Source organism: Chelonoidis abingdonii, chromosome 1, assembly GCF_003597395.2.
Source record: "Chelonoidis abingdonii isolate Lonesome George chromosome 1, CheloAbing_2.0, whole genome shotgun sequence".
NCBI lineage: Eukaryota > Metazoa > Chordata > Testudines > Testudinidae > Chelonoidis > Chelonoidis abingdonii.
The window spans coordinates 141011004-141031917 of record NC_133769.1 but is presented as its reverse complement, the minus strand read 5'-3'; the positions used below and the strand labels follow the sequence as shown (position 1 = coordinate 141031917).

General features: G+C 46.5%; 1 protein-coding gene across 1 annotated transcript in view; it reads left to right on the top strand.

The window, feature by feature from the left end:
- The first annotated feature begins 3342 nt into the window (after nucleotides 1-3342).
- Nucleotides 3343-20914, top strand: part of GALNT8 (polypeptide N-acetylgalactosaminyltransferase 8) — a 44970-nt gene continuing 27398 nt past the window's right edge. The window contains exons 1-3 of the mRNA XM_032787427.2: nucleotides 3343-3696; nucleotides 11506-11812; nucleotides 17967-18133. Of these exons, the coding sequence (XP_032643318.1) occupies nucleotides 3483-3696; nucleotides 11506-11812; nucleotides 17967-18133 (688 nt within the window). The 5' untranslated portion in view covers nucleotides 3343-3482. The remainder of the gene's footprint in view (nucleotides 3697-11505; nucleotides 11813-17966; nucleotides 18134-20914) is intronic.

The window sequence follows — 20914 nt, the reverse complement described above, 5'->3', positions numbered from 1 at the left end:
TGGGCAGAGCTAGGGAGCTCTGAGCCCGCCCCTGAGAGGGTCAGGCGGCGACCCGGAACTATAAAGGCTGGCCCTCAGAGCTCAGTAGAAGCCCAGCTGCCGGAGAGAACAGGCATTCCTAGTGGATCCCGTGGCTGTGAAACCCCTGCGGCCCAAGGCGGCCGCCTAGACTGGCCAGGCCTGTCCTGCACCCTCTATCCGGAGGAGTTGCCGGACCTGCCCTGTGCCTGTTACCCGGAGGAGTTGCCGGACCTGCCCTGTGCCTGTTACCCGGAGGAGTTGCCAGACCTGCCCTGTGCCCGTTATCCGGAGGAGTTGCCGGGTCTGCCGATCAACCTCTGCTCCGAAGAACCCATGCTCCTGGATCCCCCAGAGGCCAACACCAAGGTCCAGGTAGGGCCCAAGGGGGAGTGTGGAAGTAGCCTGGGGACAGCCAACCCCTGTCTGGCTGCAGCACCACCAAAGCCTATGTCGGTGTGTTGCGGCCAGGATCCCCACTGACTAAGCAGCGGCTCTTCAGCCACTGCTAGAGCCCTGGGCTGGGATGCAGTGGAGTGAGAGGGCCTGCATCCCCCCTGCCACCCAACTCCTGGGTGGCAGACTCCCCCTTTCCCTGGCCTGAGGAGGCTGGAGCCTGTGGTTACTGCTCAGCCCTGCCTGAGGGCCTGAGCCCTCTGACTTAATGTTTGTGCTCCGCCCTGACCTAAGGCCTGGGCTTAATACTATTGTTACTGCTCAGCCCTGCCTGGGGCCTGAGCTCCTGACTTAGCTGTGTTGCCAGGGCCGGGCTAACCGCATTTCGGCCAGCTACAGCGAGGGCTACTGAGGGAGACCTCCCGGCTGCACTAATTCCCCAGGACCAACTGTGTGTAGTGAGCCAGTGTGGCTGCCCACCGCCCTGGTGAGGGTCGAGCCCTGGCAAACTCTTGTACACCTGATAAGGCTCATGCCAACGCAAACTTCTTCTCTAGGCTGGGACTGGCGGAGGGAGGGGTAGACTGTTGTGTATTTGGTTGTCATGGTTTTTGTTCCCATGGCAACTGAGTTAGATTATTAGAGGATAGCCTAGCCTGCTTTGGCCGGTTAGGTGAGCTCTGTGCGTGTAAATAAATGGTAGTTTTGTTAGCTGTCTGCTGTCTGGCCTCAAGTGATTTCTTCCTAAACCGGCTGCCTCAAAGGATATAACATAGACTGCCCACCAGATCCTCTTAAAGAGGTGTGTGTGTGACAATGTGTGCATATCCTGCATTAGAGAAGCAAGGGTTAACCCCACAATAAGGTGGAGGAAATCTCATCCCAGATCATGTAGGGCATGCTCCATCTGCTGTTCCAGTATAAAAGGGAGCAGACTAGCTCAGTCTAGGCTGTCCGATGAGTAGGAAGGACGTTTGGTGGATCTCCAGCCCAGGAAGCGCTACCGCCCCTGACTGTGGGCACGGGAGATCCCAAGAACCAGACCGGAGACCTGTTGCCTATAGCCAACCAGCTGTAGTCGGAGTCCCAGGGACCTACCTGTGCCAAGGAGCCAGGAGACCCTATTGACATATGGACCATGGCTTCCAGAGTTAGGGAGGAAGTGGCCCAAGGAGGAGTGAGTTGTAATCCCACCAGAGCAAAGTCAGTGTTGTAGTAGGATCCTTGCTGACTGAGTGACGGACACACTCATCACTGCCAGGGCCATGGACTGGAACCCAGTGGAGCAGGGAGGGACTGGGTCCCCTTACTCCAGCCATCACAACCTACCTCCCCTTTTGCGTGGTGGACCCTGACTTTGGTCAGTAGGATTCACAGCTCTGAATTCAAGGGCAGCCATGAGTCCAAGGACAGTCTGGTAGACGGCAACCGCGGTGCCAGCGCATCCACAATCCATCCCAAAGGGGGACTGGGTGTATATACACAATGACAATAAGGTACAAAAATAAAACTGGCTTTGCATAATGATAATTTTTTAATATGCTCAAATATGGGATAAAAGAGATTTAGTATGTGACAGGCAATTTTCTATTTAAATAAGGGACGCTCCTTGTAATACGGGACTATTGGCAAATCTACTTGCAGGTGGCTCTAGTGCGGAGTGTGTGTGTGTGTAAGTAAAAGGGCCTGGGATGGGTAGGAAGGTTGAGGGAGTCTTGGCAGGAGTGAGGAGCTTTACCCAGTCATCAGGCAGCTTCCAATTCATCCCTGTTCCAAAACTTCAGGTTGCCAGTTCCCTTTCAGCCAGGCAGCTCTGCCTCTATCACTGGCATCCCTGACTTCTCTAGAGAGTCTTCTCCACAGGTCAGCTCTTTCTGGATCCACACTTCCAAATCCTTCCTCTTGGCTAAGAAATTCCACAGCCCCCCACCATAGGCCTGTGCTGTAAGTAAAGCAGGCTTCCCCAGCCCACCAGTATCCATGTTCTTTCCCCACTCCCTGGAGCACCCAGCCCCGGTCATTGGACTCTGACACTTGGTCCCCTTGTTCTGGGGCCTAACAACCCTTCTTCTTGGGGTTGAGCTGTGATTCAAGCAGGCTTCTCCAGAAGAACTAAGAGACCTAATTCTTGTGAAGTTTAAAATTCTAGTGAGTCTTTAAAATGTTCTCAGGATGGGAAAACAGTTTATCTCCTAGCTCTAGTGAAATTTCTCTTTCTGAGTACAAATGGAAAAAAATCTTCATTTGGTAGCTACCTGAGCTGCCAATTTCAGCCTCTGGTCTAACAAGACCATTAAATTATGAACCTGTCTCTCAAATAGAAATCAAAGAGAGTGCTATAATCCTGGCCAGTTCTCCAGTCAGGAAGGAAAGCACCCACAACTCTTGGCTGAACGTAAGCGGCTCCAAATGCAGCTACTTACAATGTCTGACGATGTCCCACTGTACAGAGGATGGAGTGACCCAGGACAAACTCACTGGCACAGCCCCATCCCTGATTGTCTTGAGACATGCACTCCCTTTTGGTAAACTCCCTAGGTCTTTAAGCTATTTGCTCTTCTGCAGTTTTTTGGAGCCATCAATCTTTACAGGATACACAATGCCCTCACTCTACAGGATACTATCTTCACCTGTTCTGCTTCGTTTGCAGACATATACAAATCTCATCAGACGATCTTGATCAGTGGCAAAGGAATCACTTGCAGATTTATTGTATGTGTATTTTTTTCCGACAACCATCCAGCAATATTAGACCTCTGGCAACGTGGGCCACGTGAGAACAATCAAATCCTTTAACTCCCTAGGCAAGTCTGTTACAGCTGCGTACCCTCCCATTAAAGGGTAATCTGGATAGCACAGTGTAGGTAAAAAGCTGAAAACGCCCATCCCTTCCAGGTACTATAAATAATTGCTGCCTGCTCTCTGACACATTCAAGTTCAAAGAGATCACTCCACCTGAGCAGTCTTAATGTCTGCTCCAAAGAGGTCTTTTTGGAACTAATTTGGGGCAGCAGCTACTGCAACTGAATAAGAATCACTACCAGGACAGATATATATTTAGAGAGAGAATGGTGTCATGGAGAAGGTTACCAGGTTTCTTTCCAGCTGTGCTATTTCTTGTATCCACTGCGAATATCTTCCTTGTGTTTTATGTGAAGAATGTAATACAAGAACTGAAAAATGAAAGCCACAGATACTTAGCGGTTCACCCCCAATCTTTCAGCCAAGAAAATGCAGTAATTGAGCGGCTGGACCATTTGGAGATGTATATTCACAACATCTGTAAGTAAAACACATTGCTGTTCAGCAGCATATTTAGAGCATCTAACTTCACTAGAATTAGGTCTCTCAATTCTTTTGCCTAGGGTACTTCGTAGCATTTTAGAAGTAACTTATGTCTGTGTGTGTTTCTTGCGATTTGTCTGAACACATTTTCTAAATCAGAATGTTACAGAGAAAAGATTTGAGGATTTCTCTGTCATATCTACAAGGAAATGCCACTTGCCCTTACTTGCTTTGTTTTCTAGGCTGGTATCACCTTAAACTCTTGGAGTTGGGACAGGTCTTAATCATTTAGGCAGCTATAGATGTTGGAAACAGCAAGATTTTCAGAATTAGATGGAAGAGATTAAGATGAAATGTGAAACACTTGTCAGGGCTGATCACACCAGCAGATTAATCACAAGGGAAAATAATTTCTTAGGTTTTGTAGTTGCTGTAAGAATCTATTGTGATAAATGAATCCGTTTTGAAAGGAAGAGAGGCCGTGGGAATCCCCTTGCTCTTTTCACCTGACCTCTGCTGTTGTTGTGAGCAAAGGATTTGAACTTGGGAAGCCATGACCAAGCCCTGGTTTTGTTCTTCTCACTCCCTGAGCTAGAAGGCACTGGCAGAAGTGCTATTGGGAAAGGGGGTTACTGAGATTGGTGATAGCTGCTGACTGACCTGTGTTCAAAAGCAGCACTGAGAGCTGAAGAGAAGATTGTTCAACCCTCAGAATACAGAATGAGGCAAGAAACTTCTAAGGGTCTGTCTACACTAAAGCTGGAGGTGTAATTTCCAGCTTGGGTAGACATACTTGCACTACCTCTGATTGACCTAGCATGCTAAACAAAGCAGTGGAGCTGCTCTGAGTATGATCCCATCTGAAACCTTAGGTACGTACTTGGGCAGCTAACCCCACCTGCTGTTCAGGCCACTACACCTATTTTTAGTGCTCAATCTGTTTTAGCATGTGTATGTTTGCCTGAGCTGGGAATAACGTCTCCTGGCTGCAGTGCAGACATACCTTGAATGGGATGGAATATTTATGTAAGAAGAGATCAGGGCTTTATGATGAAGATGTGGGAAATCCCTGTGTCAGGAATTCATTCTGAGTGGGATTTTGTTTAAAATGGTGTCACAGGGTAGCTGGCCTCTGTGGATAGAATAACGCCAGCTCCCCTGGATCAGAGTCGATAAGTCCAGTCCAGTCAATTAAAGAGGGAGATGGACAGAGACAGATGGTGCCCTGGGGAGGGAAAGTCGCACCAGCTTCAGCTAGCTCTTGTGGTGGATCTCTGGACCAATGGTCCATAAACTCAGGAAAGCAGCCCTGGGGCTGTTGCTCCAAGAAGGGAGCAGAACCTGCTGAAACTGGGAAACTGCTGGGAGTAACAGTGTCAGAGACCCTCCAGAGGGGTGACCCTAAAGCCGGAGGCTAAGGAATGAGCTAAAACTGGTTTTGTTTGTTTGCTAACCTCCATTAAGGAAATAAACCTCCTTGTAAAAGACTGGATGTGGCAGCACATGCTTTGGCACTGGGTAGATGCCTGGCCCAGTGACACATTGTACTAGAAATGGGGTTGCCAGCCCACCCTGGAATAAAGGGAAAGATGGAGGCAGTAATCTGACTGTTAGTGGCAGGACAGAAATAGCAGACCTTGGCCCTGCTGATACAATTGATAGAAAATCAACAGAAACAGCAGGAGGCCAAGTTAGCGGCGCAACAGAGGTGGCAAGAAGTTCACTCCAAATTAGAGGAGTGAATACAGAAAAGGTTGGGCTGAGCCACATCTGGTAACAAAGCTGGTGTTGGGACTAGGGGCTGGTTGGTCCTAGGCCTAGAGAAACTTGGACTGGAAGATGATGCTGAGGCCTTCCTCTGAACATTTGAGTGCGTGCCAAAGGTGGTAGACTGGTAGGTGTTGACAGGGGTGGCTGCATAGCACCTTTCTAGTGGGTGAGGAGCAGACAGCTTACCTGGCAGTAAGAGATGAGAGGGTGAACTCTTATCCAGTGGTGAAGGCTGCCATCTTGGATTGAATAGGACTGAGTCCTGAGGCATATAGACACAGGTTGTGGGTAGAACTGTTTCCACAAGGTGTCTGATGGTAGTAGTGGCCCAGAAATTATGGGACCTTGCAACACAGTGGCTCTGCCCTGATACCAGTTAAGTGGAGAAAGTCATGTTGGAGCAATTCTGAAAGTTCTACCGAGGGGATCAAAGAGCTGGCCTTAACGGGGGAAGCAGTGGAATGAGCTGAAGCCTTCTTTGAGGCGAAAGGAGACATGTGGCCAGGGCACTATGATAAACTGAGGGGAATTCACTAGGGGATGACCCAGGGAAACTCACAAGTGGGAAAGACCTTGAGTGACCAAAACTCAGGGACATGCAAAATCTACAAGGGATTCAGGTAGCCCCACCATTTATTGTAAATACTGGTGAGAGGAAACCAGAAAGGCCCTATGGTTTGCTTCAGGTGTGACCAATCCAGGCATAGTAAAACTGTTAGTAGAGTGGAACCATGCAGTGGGAGACCACTCCAAAACTTTCTTAGAGTTAAACAGGGCTTAATCATTTAGGGGCCCACAGGAGCCCCACTGCAGGTAGTAGAAGTTAGGGTGGGAGAACAGTAGTTGAGCGACTTGTCGACTCAGGTTGTGGGTGCATGCTGGTTCAGGAAGATCAGGTAAGGCTAAGTAGCCTGGACAAGTACCTCTGAGTACACATCTCCTGTACCCATGATAAGACCCACATCTATCCCACCACAGAAGTTGAGCTGGAGGTTCAGGATCAAAGACCTCAACTGCACGCTGCAGGGTCAAGTGTCTGCCTTGGTCCACAGTCCTATGGTGACACTGGGTGGATTTTCCAGCTCTCGTACAACAGGGGCTAGAACAAGAGCCCAGAACGTGGAGGGTTCAAGATTGACTAGGAAAAGAAATAAGAGGGCTAGAGGCCAGAGCAAAGATAGCAAAGGCAGACCAAGGGGAGGAGGGGTGTCACAACCTTCCCTAATGACTGAGGGATCAGCTTAGCAAATACCAACAAGAGTTGGACAATATAAGCACCTCATGGGGAAAATCATTAGTCAACTGGCCAGGTTAGAACAAGCGCTGGCCTGGGTTCAGGTGGAGGTTAAGAAGGAGAAGCAGTGATGCTTGGTGCTGTAGGAGGAAGTGACCCAGACCCAGATAAGAAACACTCGACAGGGTACTTGAGAGATCCAGATTGAGTCCCAGGCTCAGCAGGCTGCTGTAGAGACCTAGACATGGTCCCTGGTTTTAGTGGGACACTAGGGAGGCCCAAATGAAATCTCAAATCCCACAGGAGACTGTGGAAACCCAAACAAAATCCCAAATTCAACAGGGTACCATGGGGACCCAAGCTGAACTACCTGTAAAACAAGCCAGCGTGGGGATTCAGACAGGACTACTCCAACATGTGGAGTCCTAAACAGGGAGCCAGGGGGAGAAACAGGGCTCCAGTGCATGGAAAGAGATAGCACAGATCTGTTTTATAGCTCTCCTGCCAAGGCCTGGTGAGTTTATAGAACAACTGGAGTCAGCGGAAAGCAAATGATGGAATCTCAAGTTCAAGAAAGAACAGCTAGCCACAGATCTCCAATTCACTGAGAAGAATAGAGAATGTTTACTCCTCATGGTTCATGAACTTGAGACTCAAGTGGAGACTCTGTGCGCAGAGGCGGAAAAGACCTATTCACGCAGCGACTCCAAAGTCCAGGCGACAGAGATAAGACTATGTAGGCACCATGCCCAGTGAGACTGGGTATGTGACCCTGGCCCCAAGGCATAATATTCAAAGGTGACTGGGACTGAGAGTTCATGCTTAGGGGCAGGACCTCTAGGACTCAGAGAACACACTGACTGGATGGGACTTGTGGGAAATGATAGTTGAAATGCTGGTATTATGTTAAAACACTGAGGCGAATATTTGGGTTGGATTAAGAAAAACATTCAGGCCCTGAAATGTTGTAAAATGAATGATGTTGCAGAATGTCAGGGCAGAACAGTGTTTTTGTATTGAGAGGGGTGAGCGTAGTCCCAGGAGGCATCCTCACAAGAAGGAAAATATATGCATTTTTTTATTCCTGGAAAACTGGGGGTTAGGGTATGTCACAGGGTAGCTGGTCCCTGTGGATAAACTAAACCCAGCGCCTCTGAACCAGATCAGGTGAATCCAGTCCAGCCAATTAAAGAGGGATGGGCTGCTATAAAGGGCTGTTGGGAAAGGGACGAAGAAAGGCTATGCCATGGGGAAAGAAACCCACTCTGACGTGGAGCTAGCTTTTGTGGTGGGTTCCTGCAAAGGGCCAGGGGCTCAGGGAAGCAGCCCTAGGGCTGTGTTGCTCCAAGAAGTGAGCAGAGCTGACTGAAACTGGGAAGCTGCTAAGGACAGGGCCGGCTCCAGGCACCAGCTTATCAAGCAGGTGCTTGGGGCGGCCACTCCAGAGCGGAGCGGCACTTTCAGGTATTCGGCAGCAATTCGGCGGAGGGTCCTTCACTCCGACCTCCTGCTGAATTGCCACAGATCGTGATTGCGGCTTTTTTTTTTTTTTTTGGCTGCTTGGGGTGGCAAAACCCCTGGAGCCAACCCTGGCCAAGGAGCAGGAGTCCCAGAGACCCCTGGATCTGAAGCTAGAGGCTAAGAAATGAGCAAAGACTGTTTGTTTGCTAACCTCTGTTAAGGAAATAAACCTCCTTGCAGAAGATTGGGTGGGGTAGCGCAGACTTTGGAGCTGGGGAGAAACCTGGCCTGGTGACAAAGGGGTGTTGTCCTTCAGCCTTACTCAGGTGAGTTGTCCCAGCAAAATTACCCAAATAAGTGCTGCAGTATCAGGCCTTCAGGATTTTTTTCCCCATCCTCGCTAGGCCTTTTCTGTTCCACCAGAATGGTAGCAATGGTGGGAGGGATAGTGTAGCCAAGCCACTGCCAGCTGCCATGGTTTTAGAATCAACAAGTTGTCTAGAGCAGCATTTCTCAAATGCTGCCAGCAGGGATCGGCGCCTTTTGGAATGCGCAGTCTCCTCGGGGTCTCTGGGTAGTGCCTCTGGAGTCACACTTGCCAGTGTGCACAATGCTGGAGGCAACTCTTCTTAGTGGCTATAGTGTTTGGTCACTGGGGTGTTCCCCTGAGCAGCTCCCCCACTCCTGCCTGGCCATGGCACGGGGAGTCTGGGACTTTGCAGGTGGCCAGTGAGTTCCCAACCCACCTTCCTCGGGGCGGGTTTCACTCAAGGTCCATGGGCAGCAGGGACAGCGAGATGGGTTGGCGTTTCCCTCATATGGGGTCACACTCACTCTTTGCAGTACCTCGATGGCTCTGGGCTGTTGCAGGGCTTGGCAGCTCCACGGCAGGGTGAGGGGCTCCCACTGTCACATGCTCAGAGCACAAGAATGGAGCAAAGTCCATGTGTGCTGAATGGGGAGCACTACATCCCACTGCCTTCCTACTACATAAATAAATACAATGATTTGGACAATATGTATCTGTTTTTACCTAAAGTTAATTATGTATTTCAGGAAAAATTGTTAGAGCAGCCACCAGCAAGAGTTGGTAGCCGCACTCTGAGGCCACCAAAACATTTGTTGTGAGAACCCCTGGTCTAAACTTACTCTGCCACTAGATAGGCTTGTGAGTACCAGGGAAACGGGATATAGAGCAGGGATATACAGCACAACTATCAGCCAGAGATGAAAGCAGCCCTTTCAAATGTCTCTTAGGAAGCCCTGGAATTGGCTCAGACTATGTGGGTTCACTTCTCTAACTCTAGTAATAAGTACCCCAGCCCAATGACCACACCACCCTTAGTGACAGACTATGACTCCAATTCACCTGGGCACCTGCTGCTTTGCATATCTCTGCCAATTGCTTTTAATAGCTATGAAAAGTAACAAGTGTGTTCGGTTCAGTGTTTGAAAAAGACGCTGTTTTTGTTATTTTAAATCAAAAGGCAAAACATCTCTTACAAGGGCTCTGCTGGCATACAAGTTTTTAAGGGATATTTTCCTTTTGAAATAAATACAGAAATTTACAATCCAATAAAATAATCATCAGGAAAAATAAAGTTAAACTGTTAATATGTAACAACAACCCTGCACACACTGATGGCACTCCTGCTTAGCGAAGTCCAAAAATAAATACCTGAGATATATACCTATAGACAGTTCCTGTGAATTACCTGCCTTTTTGATACAGCCTAATTTGCTAGTTCCCCCAGAAGTTTATCTAGGCAAGGGAGCTATTATTAAGCAGTCATGTAATGGAGATAGAGTGGAGAGGTCATTTGTGCTTTATGCTTAGAACTATTCTCATAGCCCCTATTACATAAGCAACATGATTCAGATATGGCCAGATGCTGAACTTAGTTACTTCAGTGTGTCACAGGGGCGGGCAAACTTTTTGGCCTGAGGGCCGCATCAGGTTTTGTAAATTGTATGGAGGGTCAGTTAGGGGAGGAGGTCGTGGCCTGGCCCCCACCTCCTATCTGTCCCCCTCTGGACTCCTGCCCCATCCAACCCCCCTGTTCCCTGTCCCTTAACTGCCCCTGGACCTCCGCTGCCCCATCCAACCCCATCTCTCATTCCTGATGGACCCCCGAGACCCCTGCCCCATTCAACCACCCCTTCTCCCTGTCTCCTGATGTCCCCGGAACCCCTGCCCCTGACTGTCTCCTGCTGCCTCATCCAACTCCCCCTCCTTCCTGACTGCCCCCCAGGACCCCTGCCCCCATTCAACCCCCTGTTTCCCCCCTGACCACCATCCACATCCCCATCCTCTGATCACCACCCCGAACTCCCCTGTCCTCTATCCAACACCCTCCCCACCACTCTACCCCCTTACCATGCTGCCTGGAGCACTGGTGGCTGGTGGTGCTACAGCCACACCACTCGGCTGGAGCCGGGCCATGCTGCCGCCCCCACCAGCACAGAGCACTGGGTCAGGCTGGGCTCTGCAACTGCACTGCCCCAGGTGCTCCCAGACCCACCGCCCAGAGCATTGTGCTGGCGGTGGGGCGAGCTGAGGCACCGGGGGAGGGGGAACAGCAGGGAAGGGGCTGGAAGCTAGCCTCGCAGCCCAGGTGCTGGGGGCCAGCCAGATGTGGCCCGTGAGTGGTAGTTTGCCCTCCTCTATGTATCAGAACAAACTCTACTGAACTCCTTGAGTCCTGTTTCTAATATCACTTGTACACTGGCTTTCTTTCTGCATCTTTCCATTGATTTCAGTGGAGTTTCTCTTTATTTACACTAGGGAAACTGACAGAAGAATGGTTTCCTAGGGGTAACTGTGTGAGTCTGTATCAGCAAAAACAAAGAGGAGTCCTTGTGGCACCTTAGAGACTCACAAATTTATTTGAGCATAAGCTTTCATGGGCTAAAACCCACTTTGTCAGATGCATGGAGTGAAAAATACAAGAGGCAGGTATAAACATACATCACATGAAAAGATGGGAATTGCCTTATCAAGTGGGGAGTCAGTGCTAACAAGGCCAATTCAGTTAGTGTGGATGTGGCCCATTCCCAACAGTTAACAAGAAGGGGTGAGTATCAACATAGGGAACATTAATTTTTTATAGTGATCAGAATGTGACCAACAATATTGACATTGTTAGGACTAACTTTTGGAATCCTGCCTTTACAGATTCCTTTTTATAAAGAAGCTAGAAACTGATTCTCCTCTCATGCCAGTTTCATGGTAATTGTATCTGCATTGATTTATTCCTGATTTAAACCTGAGTGAGGAGAATCTGGCCCATTATCTTTATTCTCTCGTCATTAGACTCTAAACACGTTTTATTTTTAAGCAGCCAATTTCATGAAAAAGCCCTCTTATAATGAAAGAAACAAACAGAAAGAAGATGACATAAAGCTGCCAGAGGAGTCAAAGGGTGAAATGCACGAGGATGAGAAAGCAAAGGAGGAAGACAAAATGGAAAAGAAGGTTGTGCACAGAAAGCTGTTTCCAGATTCAATTCTGTTCAAGCGCTGGGGTGCAGATTTAACAGAAGAGCAACAAACCACAGCCCAGGATCTATTCACTAAATATGGGTATAATGTTTATCTCAGTGACCGTCTGCCCCTGGATCGGCCTATTCCAGACACCAGATATCCCAGGTGCAGTATGAACCCAGTATACATTCATAGGCAGATGTATGAATGTAAAGAGGTGTTATCCAAGGCCACAAGCTGATTTAGAATGGAAGGTTATAAGGGATCCATGAGCAGATCTGGATTTGTGCTGCATTTAGTTTGATGTGTTCTTCTTTCTGCATTTTACAAAGAGCAGTGGGTAATTCTCTGCACACACAAAATGCAAGTCAGGAGGTCATAGCTTATAGGAGACATATGTAAAGATATAATGGGGATGTTTTAAATAAAATTGGATCTTGTTAATAATGATACATGCTAGCACAGGGGAAAAATAAAAGCAACATTCAAAAGACTTTCTAGTCTATGCTATATTTAAGCTCCACTTGAGCTCCAAGAGTGAAATTGTCCCCTGTGCACAGGGCCTGCTCAAAGAAGAAGAAAGCTAGAAAGGATAAGGAAGCTGTATTGTGTTTATACACAGTAGACAGTGTAGTCAAAAGGAGAGGGCACTGCAGGGCTGTTAGGAGAAGTGAATTCCATGCCAGTGATTCACTGTGGGACATTGTGCAAGTCAAGCAACCATTCTGTTTTTCACCTTTTCCATCTGTAAAAAAAAAAAAAAAAAAAAAAAGGGAATATTGATACATACATACCTGTGTAATGTGCTTGGATAAAAAAGTCTATGTAACTACCTAGGTATTATTAATGGTAGGGGACGGTAAGTCCAGTATCCTATGGAAGCATTATGATAAATAGCAGGTTGAGCTGGGAGCTGAGATTTATGAAGATGGAGAGACTGATCATGTGGCAATACATGTTAGGAGCCAGGACATTCAAAAGTCTGGCTAAAAAACAGTTATCCAGGGCTGATCATCGGCAGTGTACTACAAGCCACTTTAGTGCTATCTATCTTTCCCTAGCGCACTGTTCAAGCTCATAGACGTGATGCTCCAGTCATAAACATCACTCGTCTACACCTGTAACTAGAGCTTGTCAACAAATTTTGATTTTTTTTTTTAAACGAAAACCAGGGACACCATGTTTGTGAACTGTTTTGTGAAAAATGTCCCCATTTTTTGATCAGCTCTAAGTGTACGTTCGTTGACTTCAACGGCATTACTCCTGATTTACACAAGTGTAAATGGGATCAGAATAAGATGTACGAGTCTATGGAGGTGTCCCCCTTTACCATAATATCTGAGCACTTCTGACTCTCCTCTGATCTGCTCCTCAGAGGTCCCTGAAGCTGAAAAAGGGCTGTTTTAAAGGTGACTCAGAACCAACTCTCTTGAACTTTGGGAGAGTTCAGATTCAGAGCTGAATGAAAATATTGACACTCAGTTTCCTACCTCAATAATGGGCCAAAACAAAACAATACTGAACAGCAGCAAAAAGAAAAGAAATATTAATCTCTCTGCAAACTGGTCATGTGGACCTGAGAAAAAAAGGTAAATTAATTCTTATCTGGTTAGGAAATCCTCCAGCTACCCACCCAACCCTTCTCATTCATTATAACTCTCTTACTTCACCGCTTTGGCCAGCTGGGAAAGATTTGTATCCTAAGAAGTAGATTGTGACTGCTGTAGTGGGTACAGCAAGCAACTGAAATCTTTCTTCAAAAAGTAATGGAACACAAAATGTTTAAACAGTACAAGGAACAAGGTGTTCTGTTGTAATGTAGGTGTAAATCTTACATGGTGCCAGCTTTAAGGATATAGAGGAATCAGATAATGCTCTGTTTCAGTGGTCCCCAACCTTATTGCGGCCAGTAGCACATTCATGTTGGCAGAAGAGTGTGGTGGGCGCTAACCATTTTTCAAGGCTTATTTTGTATTTGTACATTAAATAATACAAAAAAATCATATTTAATGTACATACTATGAATCCATAAGATAAAAAGGGTAATTTTACATGTAAAAGGTATTAAGAAATTATTTGGCAGTTACTCTTTTACCTTACCATGTGAATATGCTCTTTTTTATCTACCTGTAAGAAAAATTAAGGCGTTTTTACAAAATAAATATCATAAACAGTTTTCATCTTATTTTTAAGAAGTTAAACATTGTTGAACTGCTGTTCCAAATATATTTTATTTATTATTCTTACTTTAACATAGAATGAAACCTGCAGCCCCAGAGTTCTCTGTCCCCGGCAGGGGTGGAGCCGTGGCTTCTCTCCCCTGCTGGGCACTAGGCTGGCATACATAAATGCCCTGGTGGGCGCCACGTTGGGGACCAGGACCACTGCTCTGTTTTATGAGGAAGAAGATTGTCCATTGCCAGGTTTGCTTACAAAGTGAACCTACTGTGTTGGCTTGTGGATTTAGAAGGAGGCACAGTCTGGTCTCTTATAAGTAAGGCTTTAGGAGAACTCAAATAGGATTACATAAGCCAAAGGAGAACCGTGTGCTCCTAGTTGTGTATCTAGTGATGCTGACTGGACTGCTTCCAACCAGTCTTCCTAGCCCAATCCCCTTCTCTCTAACATGTGCTCTGCTCTTAAAATCACAGGATGTACGCCTAATACCTACAGTGGAAATCCCAGTCTCTGATAGGGTGACCAAATGTCCTGATTTTATAGGGACAGTCCTGATATTTGGGGCTTTTTCATATATAGATGCCTATTACCCCTCCACCTCCTGTCCCAATTTTTCACACTTGCTATCTGGTCACCCTAGTCCCTGAGGAGCATGGTATAAATTGATAGGGCCAGATTCTTGTTTCAGTTACACCAGTGCAACTCTGGAGTAACTATTTTGAGCCCAGTAGCGTTAATCTGAATTTGCACTGGCATATCTGAGAACAGACTATGGGCCATATATAGTAGATGCAGGATAATTTAAGATGTGACAAGAGTATTAGACTTCAAGAAAGCAAGTTGGAAGAAGAACTAAGAAATATAATGAACATGATGAAATTACACAAAGTATAAAGGGGAGATTTCCATAGACACAATATGAGTCGGTTGCATGACCGCCCACTGGGACCTTTGAAAATCTTCCTCCAGATCAGTAAGTACTGAAAAAAGTTATAGTATCCTCAAAGGTGCTCAAATGTAGCCACAACAGACTACAGCGCCTCTGGTTACAACTTATTAGGTAAAAGATCTAGGTGTCACTGGGCACATCTTGGGCTATGTATATATTACACACTCCTGGTGGTGGCATGTACGGTATGTGCAGCTACACTAGGGTTGCCAACTTTCTAATTGCTCAAAACTGAACACCCTTGCCCCACCTCTTCCCCAATGCCCTGCCCCTGTCCCACCCTTTCTCCGAGATCCTGCACCTCTATCCCCCCTCCCTCTGTTGCTGACTCTCTCCCATCCTCACTCACTTGCTCATTTTTACCAGGCTGCGGGCAGGTGCTTTGCCTGCAGGAGGGGGTGAGGGCTCCAGCTGGGGATGTGGGCTCCAGGGTAGGGCCAGAATGAGAGGTTCAGAGTGTGTGGAGGGGCTCCAGGCTGGGCGAGGTTGGGATTCAGGGGGTTGGTAAGGCTGAGGATGAGGGGTTTGGGGTGAAGGAGGGGGCTCTGAGTAGGGCAGGGGTTGAAGTGCAGGAGAGGTTGCAGGTTGCAGGCTCTGGGAGGGAGTTTGGTGCGGAGGGGGCTCTAGCCGGGTAGAGGGATGGGGTGTTGGAGGGTGAGGAATCCTGCTGGGGCTGTGGTTCTGGAGTGGAACCAGGATGAGGAGTTTACAGCACAGGAGGGCTCATGCCTGGGGAGGGGTTGGGCACGAGGGAGGCGGTGTGGGTTCTGGGTGCACTTACATCAGGGTCTCCTGGAAGTGATGACGTCTCTCCGAATCCAGGTGGAGGCATGGCCAAGCAGCTCTGTATGCTCATGCTCTGCCTGCAGCTTGTGGTTCCAGGCCAATAGGAACTGCAGAGCCGGTGCTCAGGGTGGGGGTGGCATGCAGAACCTTCCCGGCGTCCCTCTGCTAGAAGCTTAGGGACATGTCACCGCTTCTGGGGAGCTGCTTGGAGCCAGTAGGGAGCCTGCCAGTCCCACCAACCGGACTTTTAATGGCCTGGTCAGCAGTGCTGACTGGAGCTGCCAGAGTCCCTTCTCGACCAGGTGTTCCAGTAGAAAAAGGACACTTGGCAACTCTAAGCTACACTGCAGTGAAAAGCAGGCTGTGTCCAGGCTGCTGTGTGTAGCTACGTGTCCCAGTGAAAGGCAGTGGAGGCAGCGGGGAAGAGTTGAGCCTGCCAGAGCCTTTCCTGTGACTGTAATCTTTCCATGAGGTGGGGAAAGGCTCTGGCAGGCAGAAGGTGGGGGACCTTTTCCCACTCCTCTCCGTTGCCAGTGTTCCCTGGGAATAACTGCAGCAGTGAGAAAGGTCCCACAGCTCCCTGATGCTGTGGAGCCCTTCCCACTGCAAAGAGCCTTCCCATACTGCCCAAAGAAGCTGCAGCATAGACTTACCTTTTAATGTGCAGCAACAACTGAAAATTATAATAAGCCACAGCTTTCTAAGAAAGGGCCAGGGAATAAAGAGTATGTATTTTCATGCTATTATATAAACCATGGATCAGTCCTAACTTTGAATACTGTATCAAAGTTAAAAAATGCCAAAACACAGAAAGCACCAAAAAGGCACAAAAAATGGCCAAAGGCCTAAAGAGGTATACTGCATTTGCAAGTTTCCATATACAGAGAGAAAAACTAGGCTGGGATTTCAAGATGTCTATGGTAGTTAGTTGCCCAAATCCCAGATAATAAGAACATAAGAATGGCCCTACTGGGTCAACCAAAGGTCTATCTAGCCCATATCCTGTCTTCTGACCATAGCCAGTGCCAGGTGCCCCAGAGGGAATGAAAGAACAGGTAATAATCAAGTGATCCATCCCTGTACTCATTCCCAGCTTCTGGCACAACGAGGCTAAAGCACCTTTTCCTGCCATCCTGCCTAACTAGCCATTGATGAACTTATCCTGCATGATATTATTTCTAGTTTCTTTTTTGAACCTGTTATTGTCTTTGTGTCTCTGCCAAGGAGTTCCACAGGTAGATTGTGCATTGTGTGTGAAGAAATACTTCTTTTATTACACCAGTCATGATTTTATAGACCTCAATCATATCTCCCCTTAGCCATCTCTTTTCCAAGCTGAAAAGTCTCAGTCTTATTAATCTTTCCTCATAAGGAAGCCGTTCCATACCCCTAATAATTTTTGTTGCCCTTTTCTGAACTTTTTCCAATTCCAATATATCTTTTTTGAAATGGGGCAACCACATCTGCTCACAGTATTCAAGGCAACATGATATTTTCTCTCCTATTATCTATTCCTTTCTTAATTATTCCCAGCATTCTGTTCGCTTATCAATGGGAATTATGTGCCTGATTTCTTTAGGGTCCTTTGAAAAATCCCAACCTAAGACTAACATTTTCAAGCTTGGCGGCCTAAATGCATAGGTAGACGTTGAGTGGCCTGATTTCATCAGGGCTGAGCACCTGCAGGCCCTGCTAGCTTGGCACTGCTGATTAAATCAGACCTCTTTTACCTAAGTGGCTAAATATGGACGTAGGTGCCTATTTGTAGGGACCCAGCTTTGAAAATGTTTTGCCCAAGACAATTGTTGGTGGAAAGGAAACAAATAAGAGGCAATTGAGCTAAATAAACTTCCATGCTAAAATCTAATATTAAGGAAACCTTAAAGCTGAAAAGTAATGGTGAGAAGGCAACATGGGAAGATCAAGATGACTCTGCCCTTTATACTCTATGTTGGAGGCAGGAGGAAGTGCAGGGCCCATGCTTTGTCTCAGCTTGCCGTTCAAGTCCACCTGGCGCACGCATACCTAAGTGGGCTTTGTGCAATCACTTAAGAAGAACCGTAGAATTAAAGTAAAATGGAATTACTATGAATCTATTCCAACAGAGATAAGATTTCACTGAAATTCACATGGCTGTGTTTAAACACTCACATTTTCCTCTGGCAAAGAATACTTGCCTTTCTGTGGAGGGGAAAGATCTTTGCAAAGAAAAGGGCCTGGTTCTTAGTTATGTGAAAGCCCCTTTACACAGAATCAGGCCCTCAAGGCTCTTTTTCATGGGTAGCCAGTGTTCAGAACAAACTATTTCCTGCTTTGCCCTGAATATGAAGATGCTTCTTTCACTTGGCTGCTTCTCTATTGGGTCTTTTCAGGAACCCTACTAATATTCTTCTCACTCTCTTACAGCTGTAAAGTGAAAAAATATCCCCACGACCTCCCAACACTTAGTGTCGTTCTCATATTCATGAATGAGGCAATGTCGATCATCTTACGTGCAATTACCAGTATAATTAACCGAACGCCTTCTCATTTGCTGAAAGAAATTGTCCTGGTAGATGATTACAGCTCGAATGGTAAGTGACACAGTTAAGGCATAAACATCTTCATTTGCTTTTGGGTGCTCCTTGCAGATGACAGACTATGTTTTAACAGTGCAAAGTTCTGAGTTTGACTCTGCAGCCTTTTTCAGTAGCTGTTTTTTTATAACAGCATTTTCCACCAACCCACTGGCTTGGGGGTAATGAGGACTTGTCATGCCTAAACCCAAACTGCAATGGAAATTACTTAAACTCTTGCTCATTGAACTGTAGCTCATTGTCAAATCTATTTCTGCTAGACATGGTATATCTAATATAATAATACCTGACAATCACCTGTTTAGCTGTAGTATCTTCTAGTAAGGCTGTCTCTGGGAAGTGAGAGAAATAATCTAGGACAAGTACATAGTTTTTTCCAGCCAACATAAACGAATCTATGCCTACTGTGCTCCAGGGGGCTAGTTTTTCTTGTGCTACCAACATGGCTCTTTTGCTTGACCTGGCCTGTATTTCTGGCAGATGCAACAAGCCTTGACAGATTCCCGAATATTGCTGTTCATCTGAGGCCAGTATAAATTGTCTCTCACCCGTCTCTTAGATTTTTTTCAATCCTTAAAAGACCATCATGTATCCTTTTAAACTTATTTTTCTGTAACAACTTAGAAATCCCATCTAGGACTGAAAACTTCCCCTGAATCAGTGAAAGGGGCGGGAACATGTCCCAGCCATTCTGTTCCAATAGCCTTAATTATTTTCTGTAGGGTCTCATAGCAGTAGCTCTGGCAATCACAATCCACATTTCATGTGAGATCGCACAGGGTTGGGTTTTTTCCAGTACAATGTCTAGCTCTGGACTTGCTCCACTGCATTTTTTGTCAAATGTTCTAGCTTGTGTGTGTGTGCACAGACCAAATCTCTCCCAGTTTTGTACTGAATGTACAAATCAGACAGTTGTAGCTGAAAAAAGGCAATCTCTGTATTGTCAGGGAGTTGTTTGCCAGGCCCCTTTTGCTAATGGCAATAAGTGGTATATGGTCAGTTTCAGCTAACACTCGTGTCCCATAAATAAAGACAAAACGCTTCACACTCATGGATTAAGGTCAAAGCCTCTTTCTCTGTTTGGGTGTACGAATACTCAGTATTTGTAAGTGCTCATGACACACATGTCACTGCTCTCCAATTTTGACCATACTGCTGTAGGAGGACTGCACTCTTACTCTCCTTGGAGGTGATTGTGGACAACTTAGTTTTGTGCTTAGTGTTCTATTACCTCAGGACTGTGGCCTCTTTAATGAATGCCTTCAGTTTCTCAAACTCTTTATTAAGATTTGCATCCTGTGTCCATTGGACATATGTGAACAATAGTGTTCTCAGTTTCCTGGCTTGATCAGATAAATTAAGGACAAATTTCCCTATGTTGTTCACTGTTCCAAGGAATCATTGGATCCCTTCCTTGTCTGTTGTCTGAGGTAGGTCTCTCTCAGTCAGTCCTGTTGAAGCTGTTTCTCTTTGTATGAAATTCTTAGTCATTGGAACCCGGGTCTCACAGGTGGGTGACCGAGCCACTAGGCTATAGAGTCATTGTTACTCTCTTTCTGGCCCAATTAATATTTAAGTATGCTATACACATCTTCAACAGGTGAGATTGAGACAGATCTACCCCCGAATACGCTATAGCCCAGTCATTAGGGCAATCTCCTGGGAAGTGGAAGACCTGAATTAAGTCCAATGAGTGCTCTAACCATTAGGATATAGAATATAGGGGGACATCCTTCTCAGTTTTGTACAATAGGTAACTTCTGAGAACTCCTCTTGGATTGGTCTTTGCAGGAATATAGATGTAGAAATGCCCATTTTGAGGATTCCACTGGGGTTTAGGTACTGAGCAGCTCAGTGGCATCAGGACTTGGGTGACTTTGCAAGTGTCCATTGCCAGAAATGTAGGCATCTTGGGGCTTTCACTTGCAGAAACCTAGGTGCCTAGGGAATTTAGGAGCCTATAGGCTTAGGTGACATCTGAGCAGGGGTTTGGAGGATCTAAAGTTTGGATTTAGACACCTAAAGTGGCAGTTAGATGTTTAAATCTCTTTATGGATCTTGCCCCAACTTTTTCCCCCTAGATCAAAATGTCATGTATGCAAAACTTAGTACCCTCTAGACCATCAAAAAGTTGTATTTTCCAGGTATCAAACACAAACCAACTAGCATTCTACAGATATAATGTCTGCCAAAGCGGGTGTTGACTGCACAATCATGTGCTCTGTTTTTCTAAGGGAACCTGATAGAATTTTGCTGACACATCAAGCATAAAAGAATATTTGGCAACAGTCATCTCTCCAAAAATGTCTCACTTTGTAGGTAGTGGGAAATGTTCCCTTTTCACATGTATTTTAAAATTATTTTGGGTCTGTACATAAGCAAAGGGGTCTATTGTTTTCTCTACAATTACCAATGAATGTACCCATTCCAGTGATCCCTACTTGTTCTATGATCCCCAGAGCAATGAGCCTATCCGGCTGTTTTTTTAGCCTCTGCCTCTGGGATGATGAGAAGTTTCTTAGGGGGTATGAATTGTGGCATGGGTTGAGCTCTTTCAGTTCTATTCTGCACTCTACTGAGAGTTTTCCTATCCCCTAGAACTCTGCCTTAATTGTTTTGGTTCCTCGTGTGGTAATCTAGCCTCCCAGTCCCAGACCTGAACTTTAGCGTCCACAATCTGGTCCTGTCCCAAACCTGGACTTTTGCGTCCAAAATCTGGGGGCTTACCTGAAACTCCCCCAAGCTCACTACCAGCTTGGATATTCTCGCTGCCACCAG